The sequence below is a fragment of the Gorilla gorilla genome, chromosome 2 (genome assembly GCF_029281585.2).
Source record: "Gorilla gorilla gorilla isolate KB3781 chromosome 2, NHGRI_mGorGor1-v2.1_pri, whole genome shotgun sequence".
In the NCBI taxonomy this organism is placed as follows: domain Eukaryota; kingdom Metazoa; phylum Chordata; class Mammalia; order Primates; family Hominidae; genus Gorilla; species Gorilla gorilla.
In genome coordinates this window covers 35,367,199-35,394,309 of record NC_086017.1, presented here as the reverse complement: position 1 = coordinate 35,394,309, position 27,111 = coordinate 35,367,199, and the positions used below count along the sequence as shown (strand labels likewise).

Below are 27,111 nucleotides of genomic sequence, written 5' to 3'. Positions count from 1 at the left end.
GATACATGGGGTCACATTCCACTTTCTCTCCCAGGTGAAAATGAAAGCTCCCTTACAGTGTCCAGTCTTGTCCTGGCCTGTGTCCCTGCTCTGGGATGGGACAGTGTTCCCCAAACTCAGTGAAGACTGGTTGAGGTTAAGCCGAGCCTCTCCCTCGGCCTGGCAGACATGCCAGTGTTTCTCCTGGCTGACACCAATGGGCGAGGTGGACCCCAGAGTGCCACCCTGGGTGTTGCTTCTCAAAGCCCAGCTCATTTGCTCTTCAGAGTCTGGTCTGCAGACCAGCAGCATAAGCAGCCTGGCAGCTTGTTAGAAATGCCCCTAGGCCATGCCTGCTGCACCAGAACCTGCACTGTAACAGGTTCACCAGGTGCTTCAGATGCACGCTGAGTTTTGAGAAGTACTGCTCAAGGTTCTACCTCTGCTTCCAGGTGAGCCAAAGTCTCTGAGCTTAGCCAGGAGACTTGTCTGTTTAAGGTGGGTGCCAGCCCTTCAGAAGCTGGTGCCACCCAACTGTGTAGTCTCATCTTCATCTGAGAAGCCACCTAGGTGTGTGCTGGTCCCAGTTTCCACGGGCGCCCCTCTGGGCCTGCTCCTGGTCACCATTATTGTGTTACAGATACCACCAACATCCTAGCGCACTACACCCCATGCTCACCAAGAACTGCTGCAAAGCCCCGCCGCTCACTGTTTTTTTTCTTTCTGGTATCACTATTTTGTCTTTTGATCTTCAGGACCTCCCATGCTATCCTTTGTCTAGCACACCATTCACCAAACCAGCAAGTGCTACGGTATTTGGATTTTTTTTTTAAGTATGTTTACTCTAGCATTGTAGGTGAGCAACCTAAGCTTTTTAAAGAGGCCAGAACAACATTCTAGTTATATTAATTCATCAAATATCTACCGAGTGTCTATTACATGCCACAAGTTAGAAATACACATCAGTGAACATAATACATGCAAAAACCACTTGGAAAAATTAAAGCACCTCATGGCCCCTCCACTGGCACAACCTAGACCAGCCAACATACACCTCCTACCTTTTTATCTCACTTCTCTTTTTCCTGCCTCTCTTTATTTCTAATCTCAGTGAAAGGCCATTCCTAGTGGAACGCTGGGAAGCAGAGGGGGAACATTCACTCAACTGGGCATGGGGCATGCCTACCCCAAACTTTTCTAGGCCCTGGCTTGGGGGTTTTGTACATGGCCTCTCACAGAAGGCAGACCTTGGCCCAGGGGATGGCCTCTTTATCTTGGTTGGATTTCACAGCTGGATTGGGGTTTTTAAAAGATCAGGCCCTGTCCCCCTGGGTCCCTCTGTACAGAGGTCCGTCATGACCCATGTAACGCTTCACTGGCTTTACTTGTTTCCTTCACCAGATCAAAGTCTCTGAGAGCAGCACTGAATAGTTCATGTTGCCAGGGCTTAGAACACAGCCTGTGGTATGGCAAATACTCAGTTAATGCATCTAGAGTGAATGCGTGTGTGCATGACTGCAGTGAGGCGGCACTCAGCCTACTCACTGATTGCCCACGCCCAAAGGCTACCTCACAGAAAGAAGTGGCTACTACATAGCCCCAGCTGGCTAGCATGCAAGCCCCTGCCAGGCCCAGTGCAAAGTGTGTGTGTGTGTGTGTCTGCACACATGCACGTACAAGGTTTCCACACTCCCAGCAGCCTGGGGCAGGAGTATCTCTTACCGTGGTGTATTTACCCAGCTGGCAGAGTGAAGGGAAAGTTTCCTGGTGAGCTTTTCGGATCTTCTCTGTGAGATCGTCCAACTCAGCTGTCATTTCATAGCTCTCTGTGCATTCTTGCTTCGAAGTCTCCTTCTTTTTCTTGTTCCTGTCATTCCTGACAGCTGGAAACGAGAGAGAAGGCACATCAGGGGTCGCTGAAGGCTGGGCCTGTGCTCCTGAGCTGGGAGGTTCCACCTCCCAAGGCTGCCTTAAGCTCATTTGGTATTTGGGACAGAAACAGTGGGAAGAGGTGGTAATAACACACCTCCCTGGAAAAGGGATTTGGCAGCCGCGGGACCCCGGCAGAGAGCTAGGTTTGTCTTTCTGTATATGCATGTGCCCGTCAGTTGTTTGGAAAGCTTGGGCTCACCCAGGAGGCTCAGAGTCTTGGCTTGTTGTGAGAGAACTTTTTCTGTGTACTGGATCTCTTGAAGAGAGAAGGATTTTTCCAAGAGCTTTACCCTCAAATGGGATGCCCTGAGTGACATTATAAGGGAAGGGTCAGGTCTCTGAACAAAGCCCCGTTACTTCATAATTAGTATTTCCTAGCTACACATTTTGGTGTCTTTGCTTTTTAGTTTTCTGAATTAAGTGACAGGCACTTTTGAAGAAACTCATCTGAGAGGAGATAAGGATGATGGTTTTTGTCCCTTCGTGTTTTTCTGCTTTCTAAACTTTCTGTATGAACCATATTATCTGTTTTGGAATATAAAGTTACTTAAAAATAATAATTGATACCGTATGAAACCTTCAGCCTGGAAAACCATTCATTCCCTTATTCGCTGGTAGCCACTTGACTCCACGTTGTGTCTGGAACACTGGACCCACAGCAGGTGTGTGTCCTTTCCCTCTGCATGCTCCGAGCCAAGCACGGTGCCAGGCACAAAGTCAGGGCCCAGGACACAGTGCTATGGAAGCCCATGCTTCCTCCTGCAGCACAGACCTCTGGGATGACTTCACATCCGAGTGTAACTCAAAGCTCTAGCCCCTGGCCCCTGGCTAGGATCTCATGGGGAAAGAAACTGAAACCCAGGGAGGCAGACAGGTGAAACAGACCATGCCACCCCCTCCCAGAGTCCATGTTCTCTGGGGCCCAGCGGGTGCCAGGCTGGATGCTGCCTGGCTGTGCATGCCACCACTGTGACCTGGGAATCTGCACTGCAAAATGACCCAGGGCATAATCTGATCTGCCCTAAGAGGATCTGGTCTGAGTTGCCTCCCTAAGAGCACACGGGTGATTTGAGAACTGGCAGTTCCCTGGGTCCACACCACGAGAAACCCATATTTGGGGTAGGAGCTGAGGGCAGAGTAAGACAATAGCAGGAGGAGAGAGGAAGTGGTGAAAGGAAAGAGCAAGGGGTGAGAAGGGGGAGGAAAGGAAAAAAGGGAGGTGAGTCCTACTACAAAGTCAGTGTCTGTACAAGCCACTCCTACCTAACCAGGAGGGAGGGCAGCTGGGGAGAACAGGAACATTTTTTTGAGTCCCTTGAACATGGTATCACAGTATCTCACTTGATCCTTTTATCAGGTAGGCAAGTTCAAACCCATTTTACAGATGAAGAAACTGAGTCTTGGAGAAGCTAAGAAATATGCTCAAGTTCACATGGTTGAGAAGTTCCTTCCTCACTTGGACTCACTTACTTATTCCTAAGGAAACCAACAGGTCTGAAGAGAACACCCTTCTAGCCAGTTTCCTTCCCCCAGGACTCTGAAATGACACTGCTCATTGGCTCAGAAAATTTCTAGATCAGTGGTGAAATGAGTGGGTAGTGCAGCCTCAGCTGTATTCTTTCCCAGTGCAGACTGGCCCCTCAAGACCTCTGTGACCAGATCCCTCCCAGCCAGTGCAGGATGCTGGGTGAGAGTGGGTATCATGGTTCAAAGCAGAGAGAATGCAAAGAAGCCGGCGGGCAAAGGAGACACAATGAGGGGGAAAGGGGTCATGCAGGGTGGCAGAGACGGCATGGTGGCTCTCCGTGAGGATGGAGTCTGGGCTGCTGAGGGGAGGGAATGCCTGAAGGCTTGTGTGTGAGTGCGCAGGATCTCAGGTGATCAGACCCCCCTCTTTTCCTCGGCCTCTGCCAATGGCCTTCCTTAGCTAATGAAAAAGTCAAATCTAAGCAGGGAGGGTCCTTCTGAAACAGAGCCCCGAGGAAAAGTACTCGGCAGTTTTTCACAAAGTTATACGCAGAGGTACCATGTGACACAGCAATTCCTCTCCTAGGTGTATACCCAAGAGAACTGAAAATATGTGTCTATGCAAAGCGTGTCCATGAATATTCATGACAGTGTGACTCACAGCAGTTGAAAAGTGGAAAGAACCCAAATGTTCATCACCCGATGATGGGGAAGTGGAATCTAGGATGTCCTTATGGTGGAATATTATTTGTCATAGAAAGGAATGAATTATGGATGCATACTACAACACAGATGAAGCTTTAACACATACGCCTTAAAGAAGCCAGTCGCAAAAGGCCACACATTGTGTGATTCTAATTATATGGATGTCCAGAACAGGCCAATCCAAAGACAAAAAGTAGACTCGTGGCTGTCAGGTATGGGGGCAAGCTGGTGGAGAGGGAGGATCGGGAGTGCTAACGGGTTCAGGGTTTTGTTTTTTAGGAGATGAAAATGTTCTGGACTTACTGGTGAAGGTTGCACAACTTAGGGGATCCACTACGCGCCGCTGAGTGGTACAGTTTAAAATGATGAATGTTATGCTACGTGAATTATATCACAAAACAACACCAACAAAAAACCCAGAGCCCTGTGGGAGGTGACACATCGCTAAATACCAGGAACGGTTTGAGTCGATTCTGAAGCTGAGATGACACCTACAGCTACATTAAAACACAGCAGCAGCCTCACTACCCTTTAGTGATTGTGTGGCAAGGGCCACTGGGCATCAGCAGGTGAAGAATCCTAGCTCACGAAATCCCCACAGTAAGCCAGGTGAGGTGGGCCTTATGACCCCATTTCTACACTCAAGGAACTTGAGGCCCAACAATACCATGTTTGAAAATAGTCAACCCAATGTGCAGAAAGAGAAACCCCAAAACAAACTAACAACCCACAGAAGGATTCCCTATAATCCCATCCACAGGGAGGTCTGCAGGACCTGTGTCTGCTCCTAAGCATTCTGCTTCACTGTCCCCATCCACCACCAGGGGCCTGGAAAACTCAGACGAGCAAACCCAGCTCTAGAGGGTTACCAGGAGAGAGGAGACACTGTGAGCTGTCACCATGGGGTATCTGAACCAAGCAAGAAAGGGAGGGGTGAGGTCCTGTGGGAAGGGGCCCTGGGTGAGCTGCAGCTGGGCACCAAGTTGGGCATCTCTGTTGGGTCGTACAGTGATCACACATGCCGCCTGGGTGAGCTGCAGCTGGGCTCCAAGTTGGGCATCTCTGTTGGGTTGTGCAGTGAACACACATGCCGTTTGCAGAATCACAACTGTGAAGCCAGAGCACCATTTTCTGTGCTTTGGGCCCAATTTGGAGCAGCCTTTGCAGCTCACTCGAAGGGGAGCAGTGTGTAACCTCAGGCTACTTTCCACACTCCTTTTGTCCCCTACGTGAAGTCCCACCACCACTGTCTAGGTGAATAAAGGACTCCTGGGATTATCACAAATTCTTCCATACCCACAAAATGCAGGGGCAACCCCTCTGGTGATGATGCCCCGATTACATACAGCTTCATAAGTTGACGGACAAATTTTCTAAACACGTGGCTTCAGCAGCTGCTTCCCTCAATGGTTTTAAACTCTAGAAGAACGCAGACGCAGTGTTTGAGAAGGGCTGCCAAGAACCACCAGAATCATGGAGGTGACACAGTGCACAAGAAGCCACGGGGGCCTAGGGATGGTAGCTTTGTCCAAGTTCTTGGGACTGTTGGTCCCTTTGAGGCCTCGTGGTCAGTGGCTCCTGGGGCAGGGCAGGGGCTCGTTCCCCTGGAGGCCAGCAGTGGGAGGCAAGGGTGACACAGGTACTGCTGGGGAAGTCAGGAGATCTGGAACGAGTGCTAGCTCCACCACTTATCACCTGGGGTCAACTCCAGAGGAGACAGCTCCTTTCAGAGCCTCCCCCGAGATGGCATTAGCGCCTGCATGGAGACACACAGATGGTGGGCTTGGTGGGAAGGAGGTAGACTACTGTAAAGGCCTATGTGGGTTAGTTATGCAGGAAGAATGTAAGGCCCTTCCGTGGGGAAATGGATGACCTAAACACCAAGGACTTGTGGGGATTACTGTGGGGCCTGTGGCTGTCAGTGGCAGAGGAGACTGATACGAAAAATGGTGCTTGGAGAAGCCATCGCAGTGGCACCAAATGAATGGGTGGATTCATTTATTCGTTCATTGTTTTGTTCATTCATTCATTCAATGAATATTTATTGAGTATCTACTATGTGCCATCGCAACACAGGATGGTTGTTGCTACCATGGAGCAAAAACTTATGGTAGCAGACAGACATTCATCATACAATAAAACAGTGACAGTAATAATAATAATAATAGAATACTGGCATCACTATTATTACATGTACTGCAATTAATATACGAGAGTATTATTTACCACAATACTGAAAGTGTTCATTACAACTATCATAAAGCCTTCTATTCATGGTAGGCCATTCAATCCTTACAACAACCTAATAGAGTAGGTATCACTATTATGCCCATTTTGCAGATGAGAAAACGGAGGCACAGGAAGGTGAGTACCCCGCCTGAGGCCAAGCATCCTGTGAGTGATACAGTCAGGATCAGAACTTAGGAAACCCACTGTGCTCCGCTGCGTCTGAGTCTACCCCATGTACACACAGTCCACAGCGTAGTGAGTACAATGAAGGATGCTACAGGGAGCTGTGCCTGTGTATTACTGGGTGTGGCAGGGGGATCCTGCTGGTCCTAGATTAGGAAGCTAACGCTGGGGAATTGGGAGGGTAAATTGAGCGATGCTATGGGATGGTGGGTGGGGAGATGACTCTCTTCTCTGGGAGCGTGGGATATGCATCTGATGCTCAGCTCCAAGGCTGCCTGGGATGTTTGATGGTGGACCTCTTCTTTCACTCTGATTGCAATTGACTGGTATATGCACTCATATACCTATGCCAGACCTGGGAGTTTGACAAGCTGCTTTCAGGTACGGTGCACCTCTGGGAGGGAATGGAGAGGCAAAGAGAGGAGCAAACACTGTCAAGCCTGCATCAAAGCCCTCCCCTCCAAGTCTGTGAATATCTGAAAGGCAAGGGCCACATGTTACTTGTCTCTATGTCCCCAGGGCTTAATACAAGATCCGACCCACAGATGGGGGCCTCAAAACTGTTTTGCAAATGATAAGGTAGACATGTAACTAAATGTGGTGTTCTGTCCACTGTCAGGGCCTATATGTGGCAATACAGAGTTCACCTGAGCCTCTTTCTTCCAGAACTTAAAGGCCTCATTATCATGCTGGGGTCTGCGGGGGAATCACTAACTGCTCTCCACCCCTACAGTAGTAGCCAGAAGGTTGATGAAGCAGGTGGGGCATTCAGGGGGTCACAGATGTGATTTACACACCTGATAGAACCCGGCCTGATGTTTGCAAAGCGCTTCTTGGATGAAAGGTGCTCCATAAAATATCAAGTATTCTCCTTGTGAGGGGCTAAGTGCTACAAATCAGATTTGGTGGCATAAAAGTAACATATTTATGATCCACTATCATATTGCAAATGAAATGAATGTAATAAAAGTGTCACTTATACAAATACCTCTGATGTACGGATCTCGACCTATGAATATGAAAACAGACACCCAAGCACTTTTATTTGAATGTCTAATCATGGAAATAAATGAAGTCATGTTCATTTTAATGTGTGCACTTGTGCATGTATCTGGAATATTGATTTTCATGCACACAATAAAAATTTAATGCAGGAAACATGCAAAAGATGTAGATTCACTTGGATTCAGGAAGAGATGAAAACAATGCTTCACTAAACATCCTTTCACATCAAAAAAAAAAAAAGGAAAATACAATTGATGGTATTTTTGTCCATAAAGTTCTTTATATTCAGCTTAGCAAAGGAAGCGTGATGGTCTATTTACTCTTGCTTGAAAATTAAAGTCTGGAATTTGTTCATCTTGACTCTTCAGCTCCTTGCTAACTGCAAGAATAATGAGTCACAGTTGGTGTTTAGAACTATGGGGTTGTCATGAGTTGGGGATGACCTGTAACTAACACACTGATATATTTAAAAGAAAAACATTAAAACATGCTTTAATTTTAGTTAAAAAATAATTTTCTAATCTCATCATGTAAACGAGCTACCATGGATCTGAAGGCAGGTGGATCTATTACTAATTGTTAGAGACTTACTTTTCCCATAACCTAAGGATTTAATTCAAGCGTTTAACATAGCAGCTCCCACTGTAAACTGGGTAGAGTTGGGCTGAGCAAACATTTCTTCTACATCAGAATCTGCCTGAAGGTGGGGACTGTGTCTTTTTCCTAATAAAGTGCCTGCCATGTGAATTCCAGTTGAAATTGGAACAAATATACAGAGAAAAAAGGTCAGTGAATGAGGCTGCAGCTAAGTTTTCTTGCCACTCATGAGACATGTGCCTTTTGGACCAGGCTGAGGGAAGGGTGCCGAAGATTATGTGTTGAATGAATCAAGTTATTCCATTTCCAGGGACTTCGATTTCAGGGTTTGTAAAATGGAGGTCAAAATGGAATCCTAAGAGGACTGCTCTGAGTCTGCGACATGTAGCATATGTGCAAGTACTTCAAAAGGGGACAGGAGGCCCCATACAATCTCGAAGCCTAAGAGATGACCTGGTGTCCATTGTGCCAGCAATTGAGCAAGGAGCATGCTTAGAATTTTTACAGAATATTGAAGTCTTAGGGGAAATTAGTCTGGACACAGCATTCTGAGAGTTTAATACGATCTTCCAGCTTAGCTCAGCTTCTTAAAATTATTCAAAGAAGTTATAGAAAATCTCTGAAATATCAGAATATACAGACGTCAAATACTTCTTTGTGGTTAAAGTGGTATGTTATGCTAATGAAACTTTCAAAACAAATTTAATCAGATTTCCCTCACTGGTTACTTTTTGATATGCAGATTTTACCTCTTCTTGTGTGGACAGTCTTTCAAATACTTTTTCCCTCCTCTGTCTGGGCTGGTAAGGGCAGCCCTACTATGGTCGCATTCATTTTCAGACAAGCACGGTGTGGTGCGCATCCTTGCAAGGCAAGAGATTTAGTTTTAGATGAAAAATCCTTTTCTTTGGACATATGAGCTATAAGAAATATCTTAAGTTCAATTCCAGAAATGAGAAAAAAGAAAATGTTCTGGCTTAATGTATAAAAGTAGGAACTCAACAATGAGTAGTTGAGGGATGACAGGAACCCCTGAGATGCTTTCCTTCATATCCGGCGGTGCTTCTTTGTACATTTCCTCTGGCAGCAATGGGCTAGTCTCAATGATTACTTTGCCTAAATCCTGTCCAAAGAGGCATACGTGTCTGTGGCTTCGTGTTTGTGACAGAGCTACCCAATATGAATAAGAGCTGAGATGAAGCCTTTTATTTATGGCATAAAACTGAATGTTAAAAAAAGTAAATTAAAGACACTGTGGCTGGCCCTCTGCTTTTTAACCAGGAATAAACTCACACACTTACTGTATGATCAATTCACCTTGTTTTTAAAAAACTTCTGATCTAGAAAAAAAAAAAGGCTTAGTATCTCTTCCATAATCAATTTTCATAGGCAGGAAATTCTTCCCTGTGCCAAACTCAAGTTCACTTCTGCTGAAGCCCAAGCTGCCCTCGTGTACCTGAAACACTGTGAGTGGGTCTTTTAACTTTTTTGAAAAAAGGCTGACAGTCTAAGGTTCAGGAATCAATAGTCTTCAAATAGGGGTCCCATATATCTAGGGTAAAAAAGTTGAGCAGGGTAAAAAAGTTGAGCAGGGATACAAGCACACTCCTTTATATTTCTTTCATGGAATAGGCATAGACTGCCTTTCAAAAACAGAATCTGATGAAGGGCAGGAGGGCAAAAAAAGAAATTTCCCAGCAACAGACTGTTCCAGATAAGCTTGTATCTTGCTCTGTGTCATGTATATTCTTTATAACAAGTTATGGGCTTTCAAATATTAAATAACAGTCTCTATCATGATAAAATATAATGGCCCGATCTTTCATTTCTACTGTCTTTTAAAACCCAATACATTTTTAGCAAATGAACTGAAGTTATGTTTGACATTTTCATCATACATTTCCTCTTAAAATGTTATGTAAAATAGAAATGAAGTTTTTCTCAGCTTAGGAAAAGAGAAGCAGAAGTCCCAAGAGACCATAAAGAGGACAGCCCAGTTGTTCCAGCCAAGACCACACTAGATCAATCTGGAGCCAGCTTGAACCTCGGAAAGAGCACAGGTAAGATCAGCAGAGTTGCCTACCCAGTAGAGAGCCCAGTGAACCCAGAAGTACAACCCGACTGATCCATGGTGCTGTGAACAGTAACAAAAGCTTATAGTTTAAAGCCACTGAGCTTGGGGGTAGTTTGTTACACAGCAATAATCTGTGTAATACAGTCTGTGTAAAGAGTGTTTTTATGCAACAGTAACACGTGCCCAAATGCCTTTTATCCTACAGGATATTTGAATACATGGTTCCCTCTATTCAGCATTTGAGGCAAGAAAGAAAACAATTGGTCATTCCTACCACTCAAAGATCCCACCCACATCTGTTACAACACACAGAAATTATGGCACTGTTCCCCATAGGTCTTAAATAATATGAAAGAAACATTGGACAAATGGAAGGACCCTGGGATAAAATTTCAAAGGCCTGCATTTTAGCTCGTCATTTATTGCACTATGTAAGCTCAGGATAGTCTCTTAATGTCTCCGAGCCTCAGTTTCCTTATCTGAAAAATGAGGACATCAGTTTTTCATTGCACACAGGATCTCATATATATTTAGATATATACATGATTGCAACACAATGTAACATGAACAAAAATAGTGGGACCCCCTATACCAATTTGTTTATTCACCAAACATTTACTGAGTCCTGTAGCCACTAAAGAAACTGAGACAAATAAAGCATGAGGGGTTCTCCCTTCAATAAATGAAATGCACATGATATATAATATAGAATATAAGGATTTAATATACACAAAAGCTTTGAGATGTGAAATGCTAAGGCAGCAGTGGAGGAAGGAAGGTAGAAAGAAACCAAGGAAGGAAAAAATGAGGGAGGGAGGGAGGAAAGAATTTTTAACCAAGACGAGACCAGCATTCCAGCCTGGTGCTCTATAACTGGAGATTAAAGGGAAGACAGAGTATGGAAACTGTCAGTTATTAAGCTTCCAGTGGGTTCATCTCTAATGTTAGGACTCTCTGTCTGAACTTGGCTTAGTGAACATTTATGGCCACGCTCATGTCCTTGGGATTCAACGTTTTCTGAGATTGCTTAACATACGTGATGGATTTCTGCCTGAGCCATCCACATGTCAATAAGACATCTGAGAGAGATAGACAAATGGCTTATAATTTTGCCAGATGTTTGCCAAATACCCTGTTAAGATATTAATGTAGAGAAGCTCTTTCATGTTGTCAATTTTAGAAACCCAAATCATTAGAGAAATGGTCTACATGTAGATATAGGTGTTTATATCACATAGTTAGTTTACACGAAAAACCTCACTTTACAGCATTTCAAATGGTTTACGCCAGTCTATATACCCCTAAGTGATTCTTAATGAGGTCCTGGAAGTGCTAAAGTTTCTAAGGATCTTCAGAATCACCACATATAAATCTTGTTCAGTATAGCTTTTGTTCTAAGTGCATTCTATTAATTTTTAGAAAATTGGCAGTCTATGTATGAGATATATGCTAGCCCACTGTTGGATATGATTAGTCAATTAACTATAACCTTCTTTCCTAATCATTATAGATCTGAACAGTGTCTTATAACTGGGAGTGTTTTTCATCCATCCATCCGTCTATCCATCCAAATAGACATCAAAGAAAGAATTGCCTGTTTATCCAGTCCTTCTGTCTACTCATTCATCCATGCATCCATCTGTCCATCCTTCCAACTATCCAATGCAGCTGCCCATTTATCTGTCCCATTTTCCATCCATTGATCCACCTATCCATCCATTTGTCCATCTGTCCATCCTTTCATCTATTCATCTGTCCATCTACTTGTCTGTCTATCTATCTATCTCTGTCCATTCATCAATCCATCTATCTTCCTATCCACCCATCCAACCATATATCCATCTATTTATTTCTTCTTCTGCTCAAATAGTTATTGAGCACTTACACTTTGTTTGCCATTATGCATGTTAAAGAAACAAGAGTAAGAAGGTATCATTTCAAGAGACTCACATTCTAGTAAAAGACACAGTCATCTAAAGAAATAACTATCATGCACTGAGTTAGATGTCAGAAGGGAGATATTCATTCTTAGACTCAAGCAATATGAATTCAAAACCTAAGGGACAGGTTGTAAGATGGTACTGAGACTCACAGATGAGGAAGCTGATAGTTTAGCCTGTGGGGCCACAGGGAAAAAAAAATCTCAGAAGAGAGGAATCTTGAGCTGAATGCCCTTATAAGAATATGCTAGGTCTTATTCACTCAGAAATCCTCAGTGCATAGTCCAGTATCTTCTCCATAAGGAATGTTCAACATATATTTCTTAAATGAATGGGGCTTAGAGAGGCTAGGAGACATTCTGGATGAAGGGACCAATGTGCGCAAAGGCCTAAGGGTTGGAAAAACGTGGCTACATGATGGAATTTAGGTTTGTGGTGGCCTTTAAAGGATGGGGTCTCATTCAGGAGGCCAAAAGGGGAGGAAAAAACATTCTGGATGGGAGAGATATGAGAAAATACTTCCAAGAATGACTACATCATGTTTGAAGGGGAGTGGAGTGGCTGGTGTCACTGAAGAAAAATGTGGAGACAGGGATTGATGGGGAGAAATAATGAGGACAAAGAGAAGTGGGGAGATATAGTGAATCACCGCAAGGAAAAATATGCTAGACTTGGCAACAGAATGAAAATGGGGATGAAGAAGAAGACTTAGAGGTAACAATAAGGTTTTAACCCTGTATTGGGCTACTGATGGTATCAAAACAGAGAAGAAACGTAGGGTAGCTGGAGGGGAGTAGGGAAGCCAGTTTCTGGCAGGAATATGATGAATTTGGTTTGAGGGGACATGAATTAGGAATCCAGAGGCTGTCAGAGCAATGGCATTGTGGATTTGGCAAGAGAGCACCTCCAAAGTTAGATTATTTAGGAGTCAAACCTTAGAGATGACTGTTGAAGTCGTAAGCGAGGATGAACAATCTAAGGTGAGAGAGAGGAAAGATAAAAAAAAAAAAAAAAAAGGGCCAGGAACTAATCCTTGGGAATTGCTGGTAGTTGATGGGAAAGGGAAAAGGATACGGGGATGAAAGCAGATGAACTGTGGGAGGAATTGGAATAAAAAACCACAGAAACCAATGGAGAAAAGAATTTGAAGCAGCAGCAGCCTGGCCAAGTGTTCAAGTAGCCGCCAGTCAGAAAGAATGAAGAAGGAGCAAAGTTCATTGGTTTTGGCAATGGAGAAAGTTGTGACTTTCGAGAGAACATTTGTAGCAGAGCAATAAGGATGGAAGCCAGACTAGGGGGTGGGGAAGGTTGAGAGGAGGCCAGATAAAGTCCTTCAAAAATCAACCTAGAAAATAAACTTGAGGTCAAGCACTTGAAAACATGTTTTTGTGTAATCCAACCTGTAGGAGAAGTCAGTGAAACTACCCATGTTTACAAACACAAAAAGGCTGTTTGAACTTCCCAGAGAATCCAAAATTGCTCATTTGCAGAGAGAGGCTCACTGGAGGGTCAATATGGAGTGAGATCTTGAAAGATGCATTCACTTAAGTTCTATGTAAATATCCAAAGCAGGAGACTTGAGCTAACCAAAGGCTGGGAGAAGCGAGTGCTTTCCAGGCAGAAAAGAGAGCCAGTTTGCAGACCTAGAGAGAAGCAACAGGGCACCTTTGAAGCTCTGCAAGGAATAGGGTGAGGCTTGCAGTTCTGGGTTGTGGCTGGACCACAGCTCATGTGATTGTGTGAACTTGGCCAAGGAGACTTGGCTTTTAAGTTTATTAGCGGTTGCTGTTTAGACGAGTCACTGTTCATGGTGAAGAAATGATTGGGGGTATAGGGACCACTGAAGTAGTTGCTAGAAGTTCCGAGTGAGAGAAGAGGGATGTCTAAACCAGGGAGGGACTGTAGGGAAGTGCCAGGATAGCAGATGCAAGGTGCCAGGCAGCAGGAAGGGTCAAGGGTTTCCAGCTTGCACAATGGTGAGGGAACAAAGGAGGAGGAAAAAGGGCCTCCTGCTTCTCCACTTAGAATTCCAAGTGCCCATGTGCCACCCAAGTGGAGTTATCCAGTGTGTGCTTTATGTAATTGGCTATCTGGGTTTCGGGCTCAAGAGAAGTGATAGGCTGCAGAGAGAGCCTTGGGAAAAGCCCATTTATGATTGGAATGGTATCCATGGAAAATGAAGAGGAATTCCTTAGTCCCTCCTGGTTTTGTTTCTTCTAGCTCTTGACTTCTAGATATTGACTTAATGTGAAATAGACTCAGTTATTCATTCCACTAATAGTTACTGAGCTACTACTGTGCAACAGATGCTGATGCAGACATAATCTACAGAGGAACTCAAAGCAGAAGTCTCTACTTTCATGGCAATTGTGTGTGTGTGTGTGTGTGTGTGAATGCAATGCCATGTGGAAGCAAAACACAAAGAAGGAGAACTTCTTTCAAGTTTACTCTAAAGACACCCAAACAGCACGTCGTTGTGAGAAAATGCCTTATGCAAGAATGGTTCCATGTAATTTGTTGACCTACCTTGCACATCAGGAATTGTTTACAAGAATTACTATGAGAAAATAATAACTATTCCTTGCCCTTGGCTTTGAAATGCAAAGATGAGAGAAATTCCAATCCATTATGGAAATTCAAACTCATAATTGCCAGCTGTCACAGACCAGTTTCTCAAATTAGGGCTGTGGTGTGTGACCCAGACTTCTCTTGCATCTCCCTCGGCTGTAAGGACAGTTTGCCATGAACAGGCAACATCACTGCTGTCATCAACCCCAGCCCTTCGGGGTGCTGGCTGTGCTAAGTGCGTGACATACATTCTCATTTAATTCTTACAGCAGCCCCATGTGGTCAACGGCATGATTTACTTCCCAAGTTGCACATGAGGAAACTTTGGCCAAGAGACTTTAAAGGTCACATTTAAGCCAGTAATTTATAGGACCAGAATTTGAACCCATTTCTATCTAATTCCAAAGCTATATATGGCTCATACAATAATTCTTAAAACTTTTTGCTTTTTCAAAAGATTAGTGTTGGTAACAAGAATGTAATGAGGACTATAACTGGAAAATTTTTCTACTTGGCCTTGGTTGTCCTGAATGCCATTGAGGGGTCACTCTCAGTCCACATGTGTTACTAAAAGAAAATCTTAAAAAATGAAACAGCAGAAATAAGCCAAAGCTCCCAGGTCAGTCTCAGCATATGAAGTGTTGGCTAGAATTGTAGCCAACTTAGCCTTCCCCTGAGTGAACTTATCAGTTTCTCAATATAAATAGATCATCCCAAATTGCACTGTCTGTAAAGGATTGCTGAATCCTATTTAGTTCACAAAAATCTTCTTTCTGGCCTACAGAACTTTAATTCTCAGGTATTTATTTCTCTGGAGAGTCATTTGGAAAAGAAATAAAGCCATCTCCACCATTCTCTGCATAGCTTACAGCCACAGTCTTGGATGTCTAATATGAACAGAAAATCCAGTTTCTATTCCTGGGAATGCTTCTGCTAAGGGGTCAAAAAAAAAATACAAGATGTCCAAGAAATAACATACAAAACGTTCCTGCCAGAGCTTCACAATCCACTTCCCTTTGCCCTTCCTTTTCCCTTCCTTTAACACCCACACCCAAGCCCAGAATGGGCTTTCTTTCCCTTTTAATAAAAAAGACATCTGCTAATGCCTTCTAAGGTAGAGGCGGCCTCCAGCCCTTGGTGGAGAGAGGAAAGGCAATGGTAGATCAGCAAGCAGTAGAGAACTCCAACATCCCCAGGGCCATCTATTTCTTACCAACCCATACCTTGTGGGTGTAAGATCAGTACGAATAAGACAGTGTTTGGGATCCAGGGGGAAGGCAGTTAACATCCAAGAAATAACTAGAGTACATACAAAGAAATCCTAGGCTGCGTGCAGTCAATTCTTAATGTGATCATTCATTTCCAAATATTTGCTGACTAAATGATACACACATGACTAAAACTTAATCCTGACAGAGCTAGAAAAAAAAATTAACTGGGGATCCACTATGTTCCAGGTACTGTTCTAGGCACTGAGGATGTGGCGGTGATAAAAGATGTTTCCAGCTTCTTGGTGTTTATTTTCTTCTTGGGGGAGGCAGATGATAAACAAAGGCATATCCAATATAATGACAGGTAATAAGTGTTATGAAGAAAAACAACGCAGGGAAGAGAGAAAGATCGACAGGGGACATTGTACTGTGACGTGTGGCAGGGAAAGCCTGTCTGATGAGGCGCCGTCTGAGAAGAGAGCTGAAAGAGGTGAAGGAGCAAGTGTTTTAGATATCAGGGAGCAGAAACTATTGCATGTATTGAGGGAAAAGTTTTCCCATAAATTAAATAAACAAGCTAGAGTAGCTATTTGTCAATTTACTCATTCATTCATTCATTCACTAATTTTATTCAAATATTTACAGGGAACCTGATATGGTTTGAATATTTTTCCCCTCTAAAACTCATGTTGAAACTGAATCCGCAATGTGGCAGTGTTGAGATGAGAAGCCTTTAAGAAGTGATTGGACCGAGAGTGCTCTGCCATCAGGAGTAGATTAACTCATTTATGAATTAATGGGTTAATGGATTAATGGGTCATGAGAGGAACTAGTGGCTTTATAAGAAGTGGAAGAGAGACGTGGGCTGGCATGTTAACACACCCAATCCTCTTGCCATATGAGGCCCTGTGCCATCTTGGGACACCACAGAGATTCCCTATCAGCAAAAAGACCAGATGCAGTGCCTTGACTTTGGACTTCTCAGCCCTCAAAGTAAGAAAGAAATTCCTTTTCTTTATGAATTATCCAGTTTCAAGTATTCTGGTATAACCAACAGAAAACAGACTAAGGCCGAACCTATGCAACTCTGTGCCCGGCACTGTGAGGGTTACTGGAGGTGTTGATGGTGAAGAGGCAGACGTGGTTCCTCACTGAGTCACAGTCTAGCCCAGGAGTGGCAAATTTTTCTCCTAATAGGCCAGATAGAAATGTTGTAGGCTTTTGGGCCTTCCCAGTTTTTGTCACACTACTCAACTCTGCCCTTGCAGTGCAAAAGGAGCCAGGACTACATGTCAACAAACGCACAGGGCTGTGTCCCAGTAAAACTTTCTTTACCAAAATAAGCAGTGGGCCGGGTTTAACCTATGGACTGCAGAGTTGGCTGACCTGTACACTAAAAAACGTCCTTGATTGTTAAGAAGTTGCTTGTGCAATAAATCAAACTTAGGGAAGAAAATAAATTTAACAAAAAATAAAACAATTAATACTCACCCCCTCATGTTTTTTTGTTTTATTTCAGTTATCAGGCAACATACTAGATGTCAGTTGTTATTTTCTGCACAGCAGTGAGTTCCCCTGCCCTACACCTCCACGCACAGATACTTTCTCTCGGGAAATCCCCTCCCCCACCCTAACCATGGCCTGCAGTATTTGTAGACCCCTGCTCCAGAGGTAGACACACACATTCCTCACCTAACCAAACACAGATTAACATGACATTACACCCTGAAAACACATAGGGAAACAGTGTGGCAAACACAGGTGACATGGGCTTCTTTCTAGTTGGGGAGGGGGAGTGGGAAGTCAGCCAGAGAAAATCTGCACAGAACATTCTGCATCAGAATGTCTGGGCCGAGTACTGTTTAACTAGGTGAAGAATATTCTAGGCTGAGGGGAAAGCATGAGTAAAGATCTTGGGAACATAAAGAGAGTCGGGGACCTCTGGTATTTGAGAGGTGCCTGAGAGATGTCGGATGTTTCGATTCTCATGAGGCCTGGGAATGAAGGATGGCGTCCAATCCTGCCAGGTTGCAGCGAAGACCCAGTGACAATCCATACAAATGTGTTCAACAGATGCACGCCAAACGCCTTTGGAGGGCAGATGTTATCAAGGCCAAGGGAGTGTCGACATGTAAGATACTACAAAGGGAGTTTATTGATTGCTCCACATTCTTAGGAAGCAACACTTCAGATGACTGGTTTTTTTGGTGATGTGAAAGAGAGTTCTTCCACAATTCTTCCTTTATAAGCATCCAAAGACTTTCCAAGGCCATTGGATTACCTGTTGCTCCTTTGGAAAATAACGTGGTCAGAAAGGGATCCTCACAAATAGCTGGGTCTAAATCACACAGAGATGAAGAGGATGGGCTTAAAGATTCCTAGAGTTCTCTAAAGAAAATTCTCTGCTCTCCTGTCAATCATTCCTTGAGGGGTGGTGAAGAGTATGCCTGGGCACCAGAGGCAGAGGCCACCCTCCCTCAAGGAGGCTCCCATCCAGTGAAAGGGCAACGAGAGGCTAGGTAGCCAGAAAAGTCTGTAGGTATCAATCAGTATAGTTGTGTTTTATTTACTCAAATCTTTCAAAAAAAAAAAAAAAAGCAAGAGATGGCAGGAAAAAAATCATCTCTACAGAACTAAAATTTTGAATATGTAAGTACTTTAACTCCTCATGCATTTCATAGTATTCACCAAGTGAATTATAGTTTGCCCGTCTTCCTTCGTAGGATATCTGTTTTTCATTTTCAAGCTTTAAAACACAAAATCTTACCTGAAAAGGCATGTCATTAATTCCTCCAGTCCTGACAACTGGAATACTTATTTATATTTAAACAGATCTGCTACATAAAATCTAGACATACTTAAAGTAGAGACCATGATGTAACAGCCCCCATTCACTCAACACTCTGCTTCAATGATCAACTCATGGCCAAACTTATTTTCTTCCTACTCCCACACCTCCCAAGATTATTTTGTAGTAAACCCTAGACATTGAATATTTTCATCCATAAGTATTTCAAAATTCTTTCTTTCATTACCTTTTTCATACCCTTGGTTCATTTTAGAGGGGTGCGGTATTATCTCCTCCAGGTAGATTTTAGTAGGCAGAAAGGTGAAGAGTGAGAACTGACCTTCTAAAAACTTGAGAGAGGAAACCAGACTAAGAGATTTGGGGTGCCCACTTGATCTAGATATATGCAAAGCAGGGCCAGCTATCTTGGAAATATCTGGAATGCAGGCAGAGAGGTCAAGTTGCCCTAACAAGCCACTGGCACGAGAATGTTCCCCCCGCCTCTTACCAAGTCCCTTCCAATTAACAACCAAAGCACAGTCAGCAAGAATTGGCCGCCCTCCCCCAACCCCAGCCATTTTCATTATCTTGAGAACATATGGTTTAACTGTGCATGCATTTAAGGTTGTCTAGATCTTAAGCTGGAAAGGAACACTGGACTCTAAAATAATATTTTTCTCATTAATTTCACCAGGCTGACTTTCCCTTGCCCAGCCTGTTTGCCCACTTACCCTATAATCTTTTGACCAATTCAGGAAATTGCACAATGGTTGGTCAGCTCCAGGAACTGCCATTTTTAATCACACAGACTGTTTTTGCTACCATGTACCTTGACTACAGAGGGGCCCGTGGCCACCTATGATTATTGGCTTTGCTGTCTCATCCCAGGGCTCTTGTTCATATCCAGGTTTATTTAAAAAAAGGGCCAGCTCAGAGGGCTATGGGAACTTTTTAGGATGCCTCTTGACTTTAAAAAGTAGCAAGAACTATGAAACATGGTTATAAAAAAAAATGCCTTGAGCTAACTAACTTCAAAAAGAGGAATGCAGGTAGGCATGGACTGGGATTCCCCTCTCTCAGAACTATTGCTAACTTCCAGATTTATGGAAAACAGATTGAAGGCTTGATTGAGAAAGCTAAGAAACACTCAACTTGAGACATCTGCATCCTGGGATCCCCACAAGACCTATCTGGCAGCCCATCTAAAGAATTCTGTATCTCTGGGAGCGTCCCTAGCCCTCTTCTTATTCTATGTGTAATGAGATCCATGCCCAAGCCCTCCACTATTAAGGACATATATCCAGGAGACTCGAATCTCAATCTCTAGCCCAGACCTTTCTCCTAAGCGTCAGATGTGACCATCCCATTGCCCATTAGATATCACTGGCACCTCACATTGATCTTCTCCCTAAAATGGACTCTTTAGCTGCTCCACATAACTCTTTCTCCTTCCATGTTGCCACCTCAGTGACTGGCACCATAATCCATCTGAGGGCCCATGAGTCAAATGGAAGAGGCAGACCTATCCTCCTCTCTTCCTTATCCAGTATATCTACCAGGGTCTGCCGAGTCTATCTACTGTTTCTCAAACTCACTCCCTCTTTGAATGATGCTTTGCAGACAATAGCTCATCTGCCAAAGGTGGGAAAATATCATATATGACAATGAACAGTAAAAAGTAAAAACAGTACTGTTAGAGCTCAAATGGGCTGCCGGGTTCCACAGATGACTCCTTACTCATTCTCTCTTGCTGGGCCCCCTATAATACATTGTGAACTGCTCAGGTAACCATAGGTCCCCACTATGAGGACAGCATTTAAAACCTCTCCTTCCCATCCTAACTACTCTGCTACGACCCTGCCCTTCAAGCCTTCAAAGATGACTTTTGTCATTAATTTTGTAGGTCATCTCCTTCTTATCCCCTTAAAACAGTCAGTTCTATAGACTAAATGTTCGTGTCCTCTCCAAATTCGCATGTTAAAACTTAATCCCCTAAAGAAAACTTGGTACATATACACCCTGGAATACTATGCAGTCATAAAAAGGAACAAGATCATGTCCTTTGCAGGGACATGGATAGAGCTGAAAGCCATTATCTTCAGCAAACTAATGCAGGTTCAGAAAACCAAACACCACATGTCCTCACTTATAAGTGGGAGTTGAACAATGAGAACACATGGACACAGAAGGGGGAACATCACACACTGGGGCCTGTCAGGTGGTGGCGGGGAGGGAGAACATTGGGATAAATAGCTAATGCATATGAGGCTTACTACCTAAGTGATGGGTTGCTAGGTGTAACAAACCTGCACATCCTGCAGATGTATCCCGGAACTTAAAAAGAAATTAAATTTAAAATAAAATGAAACCTAATCCCCGACGTGATGGTATTCGAGGTGAGGCCTTTGGGAGGTGACGTAGTCATGAGGGTGGAGCCCTCATGGATGGGATTAGTATCTTAAATGAGTCCTGAGGGAGCTTGCTTCCCCCTTCTGCCATGTGAGGTTACAGCAAGAAGACACCTATCTATGAACCAGAAAGTAGGACCTCACTAGGCATCTCCTGGCGCCTTGATCTTGGACTTCCCAGCCTTCAGAACTGGGAGAAATCCATTTCTGTTATTTATAAGCCACCTAATCTATGGTATTTTTGTTACAGCAGCCCAAACAGACTAAGGCGGGCCGATGCAGACACACATACTCCTTTTCCTCAAGGCTTTAGGAAACTGCATAATGTCTCAAGAACTAATATTTTCAAAAATGTAGACAGATTTTACTGCCAAGTATCTTAACTGCAAAGGGGTCCTCATTTCCTCAACCTCAATTTACTTAAGCAGCAAGTGTTCCCAGGTAAATCTCATCTTATTTTGAGTACCATAAGACAGTATTCTCTCTTTATGCTTGGAATGTTTCCAAGTATCAGGCAATGATATTTGCCTGAATAGAGACCATCAGAATTCTACAGCTGGAAGGGACCTTGGAGATCATCTAGAATCATCAGTCTATAGAAAATCTCAGATATGGTGAGATCACAAAAGCTGAGAGAGAGAGACAGCTGGGCTTACATCTTGACTGTGTAGCTTTAGTAGTTGTGTAAATTTTGGCAAATTATCTGGCCAATCTCGGTGTCAGTTGCCATGACCATGAAAGAATGGTAATGTCTCAGAAAGGTGTTGAAAAGGCCCAGCACTCAATAAATGGCAGCAAACTATGACTTTCCTTTTTCTCATCTCATAGCACACAGCTTTATGATCTCATGCCATCTTGGTCAACATTCTTTGGATAATGTCCAGTTCTAGGTAACTTCCCTCTTAAAATGAGGTGCTCAGAACAAAAAGCACTAATGTTTCAAGGTGTGCTCTGATCAGCCCCCAGTACAGAGGGTTATGGTCTTTCATGATCTGATTAACCAAACACCTTAAAAGGGAGGACATGTGACTACCCCGAGTTGGTTCATGGCAAGCTTCTGGTCATCGGATCCTCAGCTTGATCCTTCCCAACCTGTATTTCCTCTACCAATTTGGCCGAGTCTGAATCAGAACGTAATGTTCACCTCTGTTAAATGGCATCTTGTTAGTACTGGCCCATCAATTACTTCTGCTTAGATCTTCTGGAGCCTTCAGATCTTCTGAATTTCTCACTCTGCCAGGTTCATCTAGGATTGATCTTAGAAGTGGGCCTTCTGCTTTGGCCCCCTTCTTTTCAGTCTCTAAATGCTTATCAGGCCTGCTACCTCTTCAGCCTTCATTGTTCTATCTGCTGCCCCTAAATGCCCCTCACCAAGAACATGGGACAAAACAATAAACCTTTTAAGTGCTATTGCTTGTTAGGCCACCAGGTTTTGATACCATTTCATACATATACCAGATCAAATGGAGCTGTAAGCCATAACAAAGGAATTCATAATTACTAACCTAGATTTGGACATGACTGGAATTGGCTAGAAGCCACAAATAGAAAAAGTACAAGTTACTTCCTAAAGTGAGTCAGGTCTCTTGAAAAAACCAAACAGAGTCAGGTATTGGGCTCTAAATATACAGCCAAGCTTCCTCCAAACTAGATACCTTGTGGCTCACCCTAAAACATCTATAATGTCAGCTGCTGCTATAATGGATATTGGAAAAAATTTTTAGAACTAAAATATAGTATTTCTCCTCAGAATGTATATAAAAAATGGGAAGAAAGCAGCAATTACTAGAGAAACTCAATAAATAACTTAGCAACCTGTCACTTTTCTTCAGGTGCACTGATAACACATATTAAAAAAGGATTCAAAACTTGCTGCCTCTCAAAAGGTTTTTTTTTTTTTTTTTTTTGTAGGGGGAGGTCAAGTTTTCTGGCAAAGTTCCATTCAGATCATCAGCAGGAAAAAAACATCCTCTATAATGCAGGCAAAGACTTGGAATGTGCATCACATTTAAAGAAATGGGTTTGTCTAAGACCTTCCCTTGGCACTGCCTTAAAATCAAGGGAATCTGAATGCTGGTCCTCCTGTATTATTCATTACATAATTGCTGTGTTTTATTAGAAATATGATCTATTATAACCTTGAATAGAGTACATTAAATGACATTGAAAATTAGATTATTCTGATTATTAGAGAAGTGAGAAATGTGCTAAACATTTGTAAGACTGATAATCAATCAGGGTATCCATTTGAGTGTAATAAAAATCAATCTGGAGCCAGTGTGTTTAAATCTAATTTTTTAAGCATGACATTTTCCTCAGAGTTTCTTTCTAAAATGTCACCATCTTCTACCACAGTGATTGATTCTGTCTCTAGGGAGAAGCACTCACTCCAATTACTTCGTCCACTGCACACAAACCACAGTCCACTTCAAAAAAAAAAAAAAAGCCAAATGAATCACAGAAATGACAATATATTTTACAGGGGGAGGGCACAGATTTATGTCACTCAAGCTAGAAAATCACCCATCTTCCTTTCTGGGGCTCAAACAGATAAAATATGCTACTAAGATCACAATGTGTCTCTTTACTTACTTCCAACAGAAATGAGGGGTTTTTATATTGGGTTTGTATTTCACCTGAGAAAAAAGACTACACTGACTTATGTAAATCATTATTTCCCCCATATCTCTTCAGAGAAAAAAAAGGATACAATGACTTTGTCTTAATTTACCCTTTTTTCCATCCACCCACCCTCTATCCTCCTTTCTTCCCTCTCTGCCTTCTCTATGCCCATTCGTCCATCCATCTACTCATCCATACATCCATCCATAAACAATTATTAAACTCCAACACAGGTTACCAACACACTGCCAACTTGGGGGTTCATTGATCTTTCTCCTTTTGAGTATATTCAGCTTACACAGGGTGAGAAGGATGACTTATGACATCTAAGGGTAACCCACTGAACTCATCCTGCTTTCTGCAGGGGGTTCACTAGGTTGGCAGAAAAGCAATGACTGCCCAATAATTCAGCTTGGCCCATTAAATTGGCACATGGGACTATTCATTTTATGAAATTTTGGTATTTTCCTGGGAACAGTAGTGGAAGGGGGAAGATGGCAATTACTGAGCATTTACCAGGGCCAAGTACTTGACATCCATTAGTCTGCTGAAATTCCAATGGTGGGAGGAGACCTCTGTTTTTCTGGCCTTGGGTTTTCATGTACAGACAGGCCTTTCACCAGGGTGACACTCCTGGCTTCTTTCTCTACCTCTCTTTCTCATTTTCCCAGGGAGGAAGAGAGGCTTATATTGGTGAGTCTTAGTAAAGGCTCTTAGAATTCTGGGTTCAAACTCTCCCAGGCCTTCTCCATGTGTGTCTGCCTGCAGGAAACAGAACATGGGCCTGTTCTCCATGACACGGAAGCTCCCAGGAGCAGGCTCTGCCCTTGGAGGAGGCCTTCGGGTATCAACTCTGCTGTTACCAGGTAGCTAAGCTTATCTGATTTGGGGGTGAAATTTTAGGAAGCCCATCAAGGCTATACCTGTAAGCCCCATCCTCCACTAAGCAAATTGCTATATAAGTTAACTCACACTAGTAGGAAGGAACATTATGTTGCCATTAAAACAATCTTTTCAAAGACTATTTGATGACACAGAGGAAATATTCGCAATGTTAAACTAAAACATGAGGTAAGGAAAATTTAAATATGTGTGTGTATGCAGAGAAAAAACTCAGAATAAAATAAAGAAAAATATTAGTAAGACATTTCTACAACATAGAATTATGATTTATATCCCTCGCTGTCTCCCTCACCTCCTTCGAGTCTTCTTCTTTGCAAATTTCAGTACTTTCCAAATTGCCTGCAGTGACCCTATGTTGCTTTGATTATTGTTAAAAGGGTACTTTTTTTTCCATTCAAAAGAAAATAGCTTTTCTCTGGCACTAATAAGTTTCTCAGACTAGACAGTGACTATCAGAAACAAGTTGCTGACATTCTGATCCCCATTCAATTTCCACAGCTACCTTGCAACTGGGCCTGAATGTGTGAGGGGTGGAGAGGCCTGTGAATACTGGACTCCTCCCCACCACTCATGGCTCCCTGCTCTCCAGGGCCCCAGCACCTCTCATCAGGTTAGCTTCTGTAGCCTCCTCACACTCTCTCTGCCTCTGCCCTGCCCTCCCCTCCAGTCTGTGCTCAACGGAGCAGACACCTGGATGCTATTCACCCCAGTGTGGCACTCTTCTGCGCGAAACAGCTGATGCCATTGAAGTAAGAGAAAAAAGCTGGAATTTGCACACAGCCTTACAAAGCCCATGTGAACAGGATCTCTTCCTGCGGCCTCTGATTCCTTCTCCCGCTGTGGGCCCCATCATGTATTCCCCTGTAGACACACTGGCCTTCTCGATGGTCCCTACACATGCCAGGGCATACTCTAGCTAAGCGCTTCTGCACTGGCTGTTCCCTCTGCCTGGGTGCCCTCTCTCCCCCTCTCCCCTCCCAGATGTCTGCTGTCTCCCTCACCTCCTTTGAGTCTTTACTGATGTGATGTGTCACCTTCTCATGAGGCCTTCCTTAACTAATTCATCAAAAATTACAATCTGATTCCCCTTCCTGGTTTTATTTCACTTCTTGTTTTGTCTTCTTTATTATTTTCTCCCCAAACCGGCCCAAAAGATATAAGCCCCAGGAGGGCAGGATTTTCAAGAATTCTTCACATGCTATCACCAGCACCCGGAAGAGTGCCTGGTACATCCTCAGCCTTTCATAAATTGTTGTCGATGAAGGATCTGGAAGGGAGGCTGTGTGCTGGGCAGGGAGGAGAGAGGGGTGCAGCCCTTGGTCTGTGGGCTTGTAGCTACCCAGGGAGGAGCTGCAGGACAGGAACAATGCAGAGAGGTGTTCTGTCTGACCTTTACAGCCCTGGCCCCAAGGCTTTACCCGCTACTCAGAGCAATGCCAACCGCACACACAGGGGCACGGAGGGAATGAGAGTGGAGAGCAGGTGAACGTTGGATGGCCAGCTGGGTCTGAGGAGAACTGTTCACTGCAAGTAACACACCTGGACTCAAAGTCTAGGTTCTCCTGCAGCTTCTGGCTTGGGAGGGCAGGACACAAGTGAATGACAGTAGGCTAGGGGGACTGACCCAGGCAGATATCTAAGCCACACTGAGCACCTTTGAGAGGCAAGGGGACAAAGCAGAGAGCTTCCTTGTGGTTCAGTAGAGCCCATCACTGCCATCTTTCTTAAGGGAAAAGTACAAAGGTATGCCAGATAGATAATGCCTAGCCACCAGGCCAGGAATGGTGGCTCATGCCTGTAATCCCACAGCTTTGTGGGGCTGAGGAGGGTGGATCACTTGAGGTCAGAAGTTCGAGACCAGCCTGGCCAACATGGTAAAACCCCATCTCTACTAAAAAAATACAAACATTAGCTGGGTGTGGTGGCTACTTTGGAGGCTGAGGCAGGCGGATCACCTGAACCTGGACGGCAGAGGTTGCTGTGAGCTGAGATCATGCCACTGCCCTCCAGCCTGGGCTACAGAACGAGACTCTGTCTCAAGAAAAACAACAACAACAACAACAACAACAACAAAATGTACAGACAACAGAATAAAACCCCTGATTTCTTATATCCTATTTCTTGAAACCAATAGCTCAAGTGAACTTAGTGCAACTACGACAACTGTAGATTCTGTCATAGCAACTGCTTGAAAAACTGACTTCAGTTTAGGACAAAAATCTACACACTCCAGAAAGAGGGAAGGCAAAAAGAAAGGCCGTTGAAAGTGCTCAGGGAAGGTAGCAGCCCCTTGGAGATACTGCCTGTAATGTGTAGATTACTGAAGGGGCATTTCGAGGAGGGGGCGGGGGAATGACCATGTCAAATGAGCCAGACAAGTCTGCCTGTTTCCCAAATTCCAGATGGGCAGTTCTACAATCTACCAGGAGAAGGAAGAGGAGGAGGATTTTTTGGTGTTCAGCTAAACATCAGTGTGTGACAAGCAACACAGGGCATGAGA

General features: G+C 43.7%; 1 protein-coding gene across 3 annotated transcripts in view; it reads right to left on the bottom strand.

Annotated features, from left to right (window-relative positions):
* RARB (retinoic acid receptor beta) overlaps positions 1–27,111 on the bottom strand; it is a 767,532-nt gene that overhangs the window by 26,295 nt on the left and 714,126 nt on the right. For all 3 annotated transcript variants that reach the window (XM_055383341.2, XM_019023891.4, XM_004033753.5), the window contains one exon: positions 1,702–1,862. In XM_055383341.2, coding sequence (XP_055239316.1) covers positions 1,702–1,862 — 161 coding nt within the window. The remainder of the gene's footprint in view (positions 1–1,701; positions 1,863–27,111) is intronic.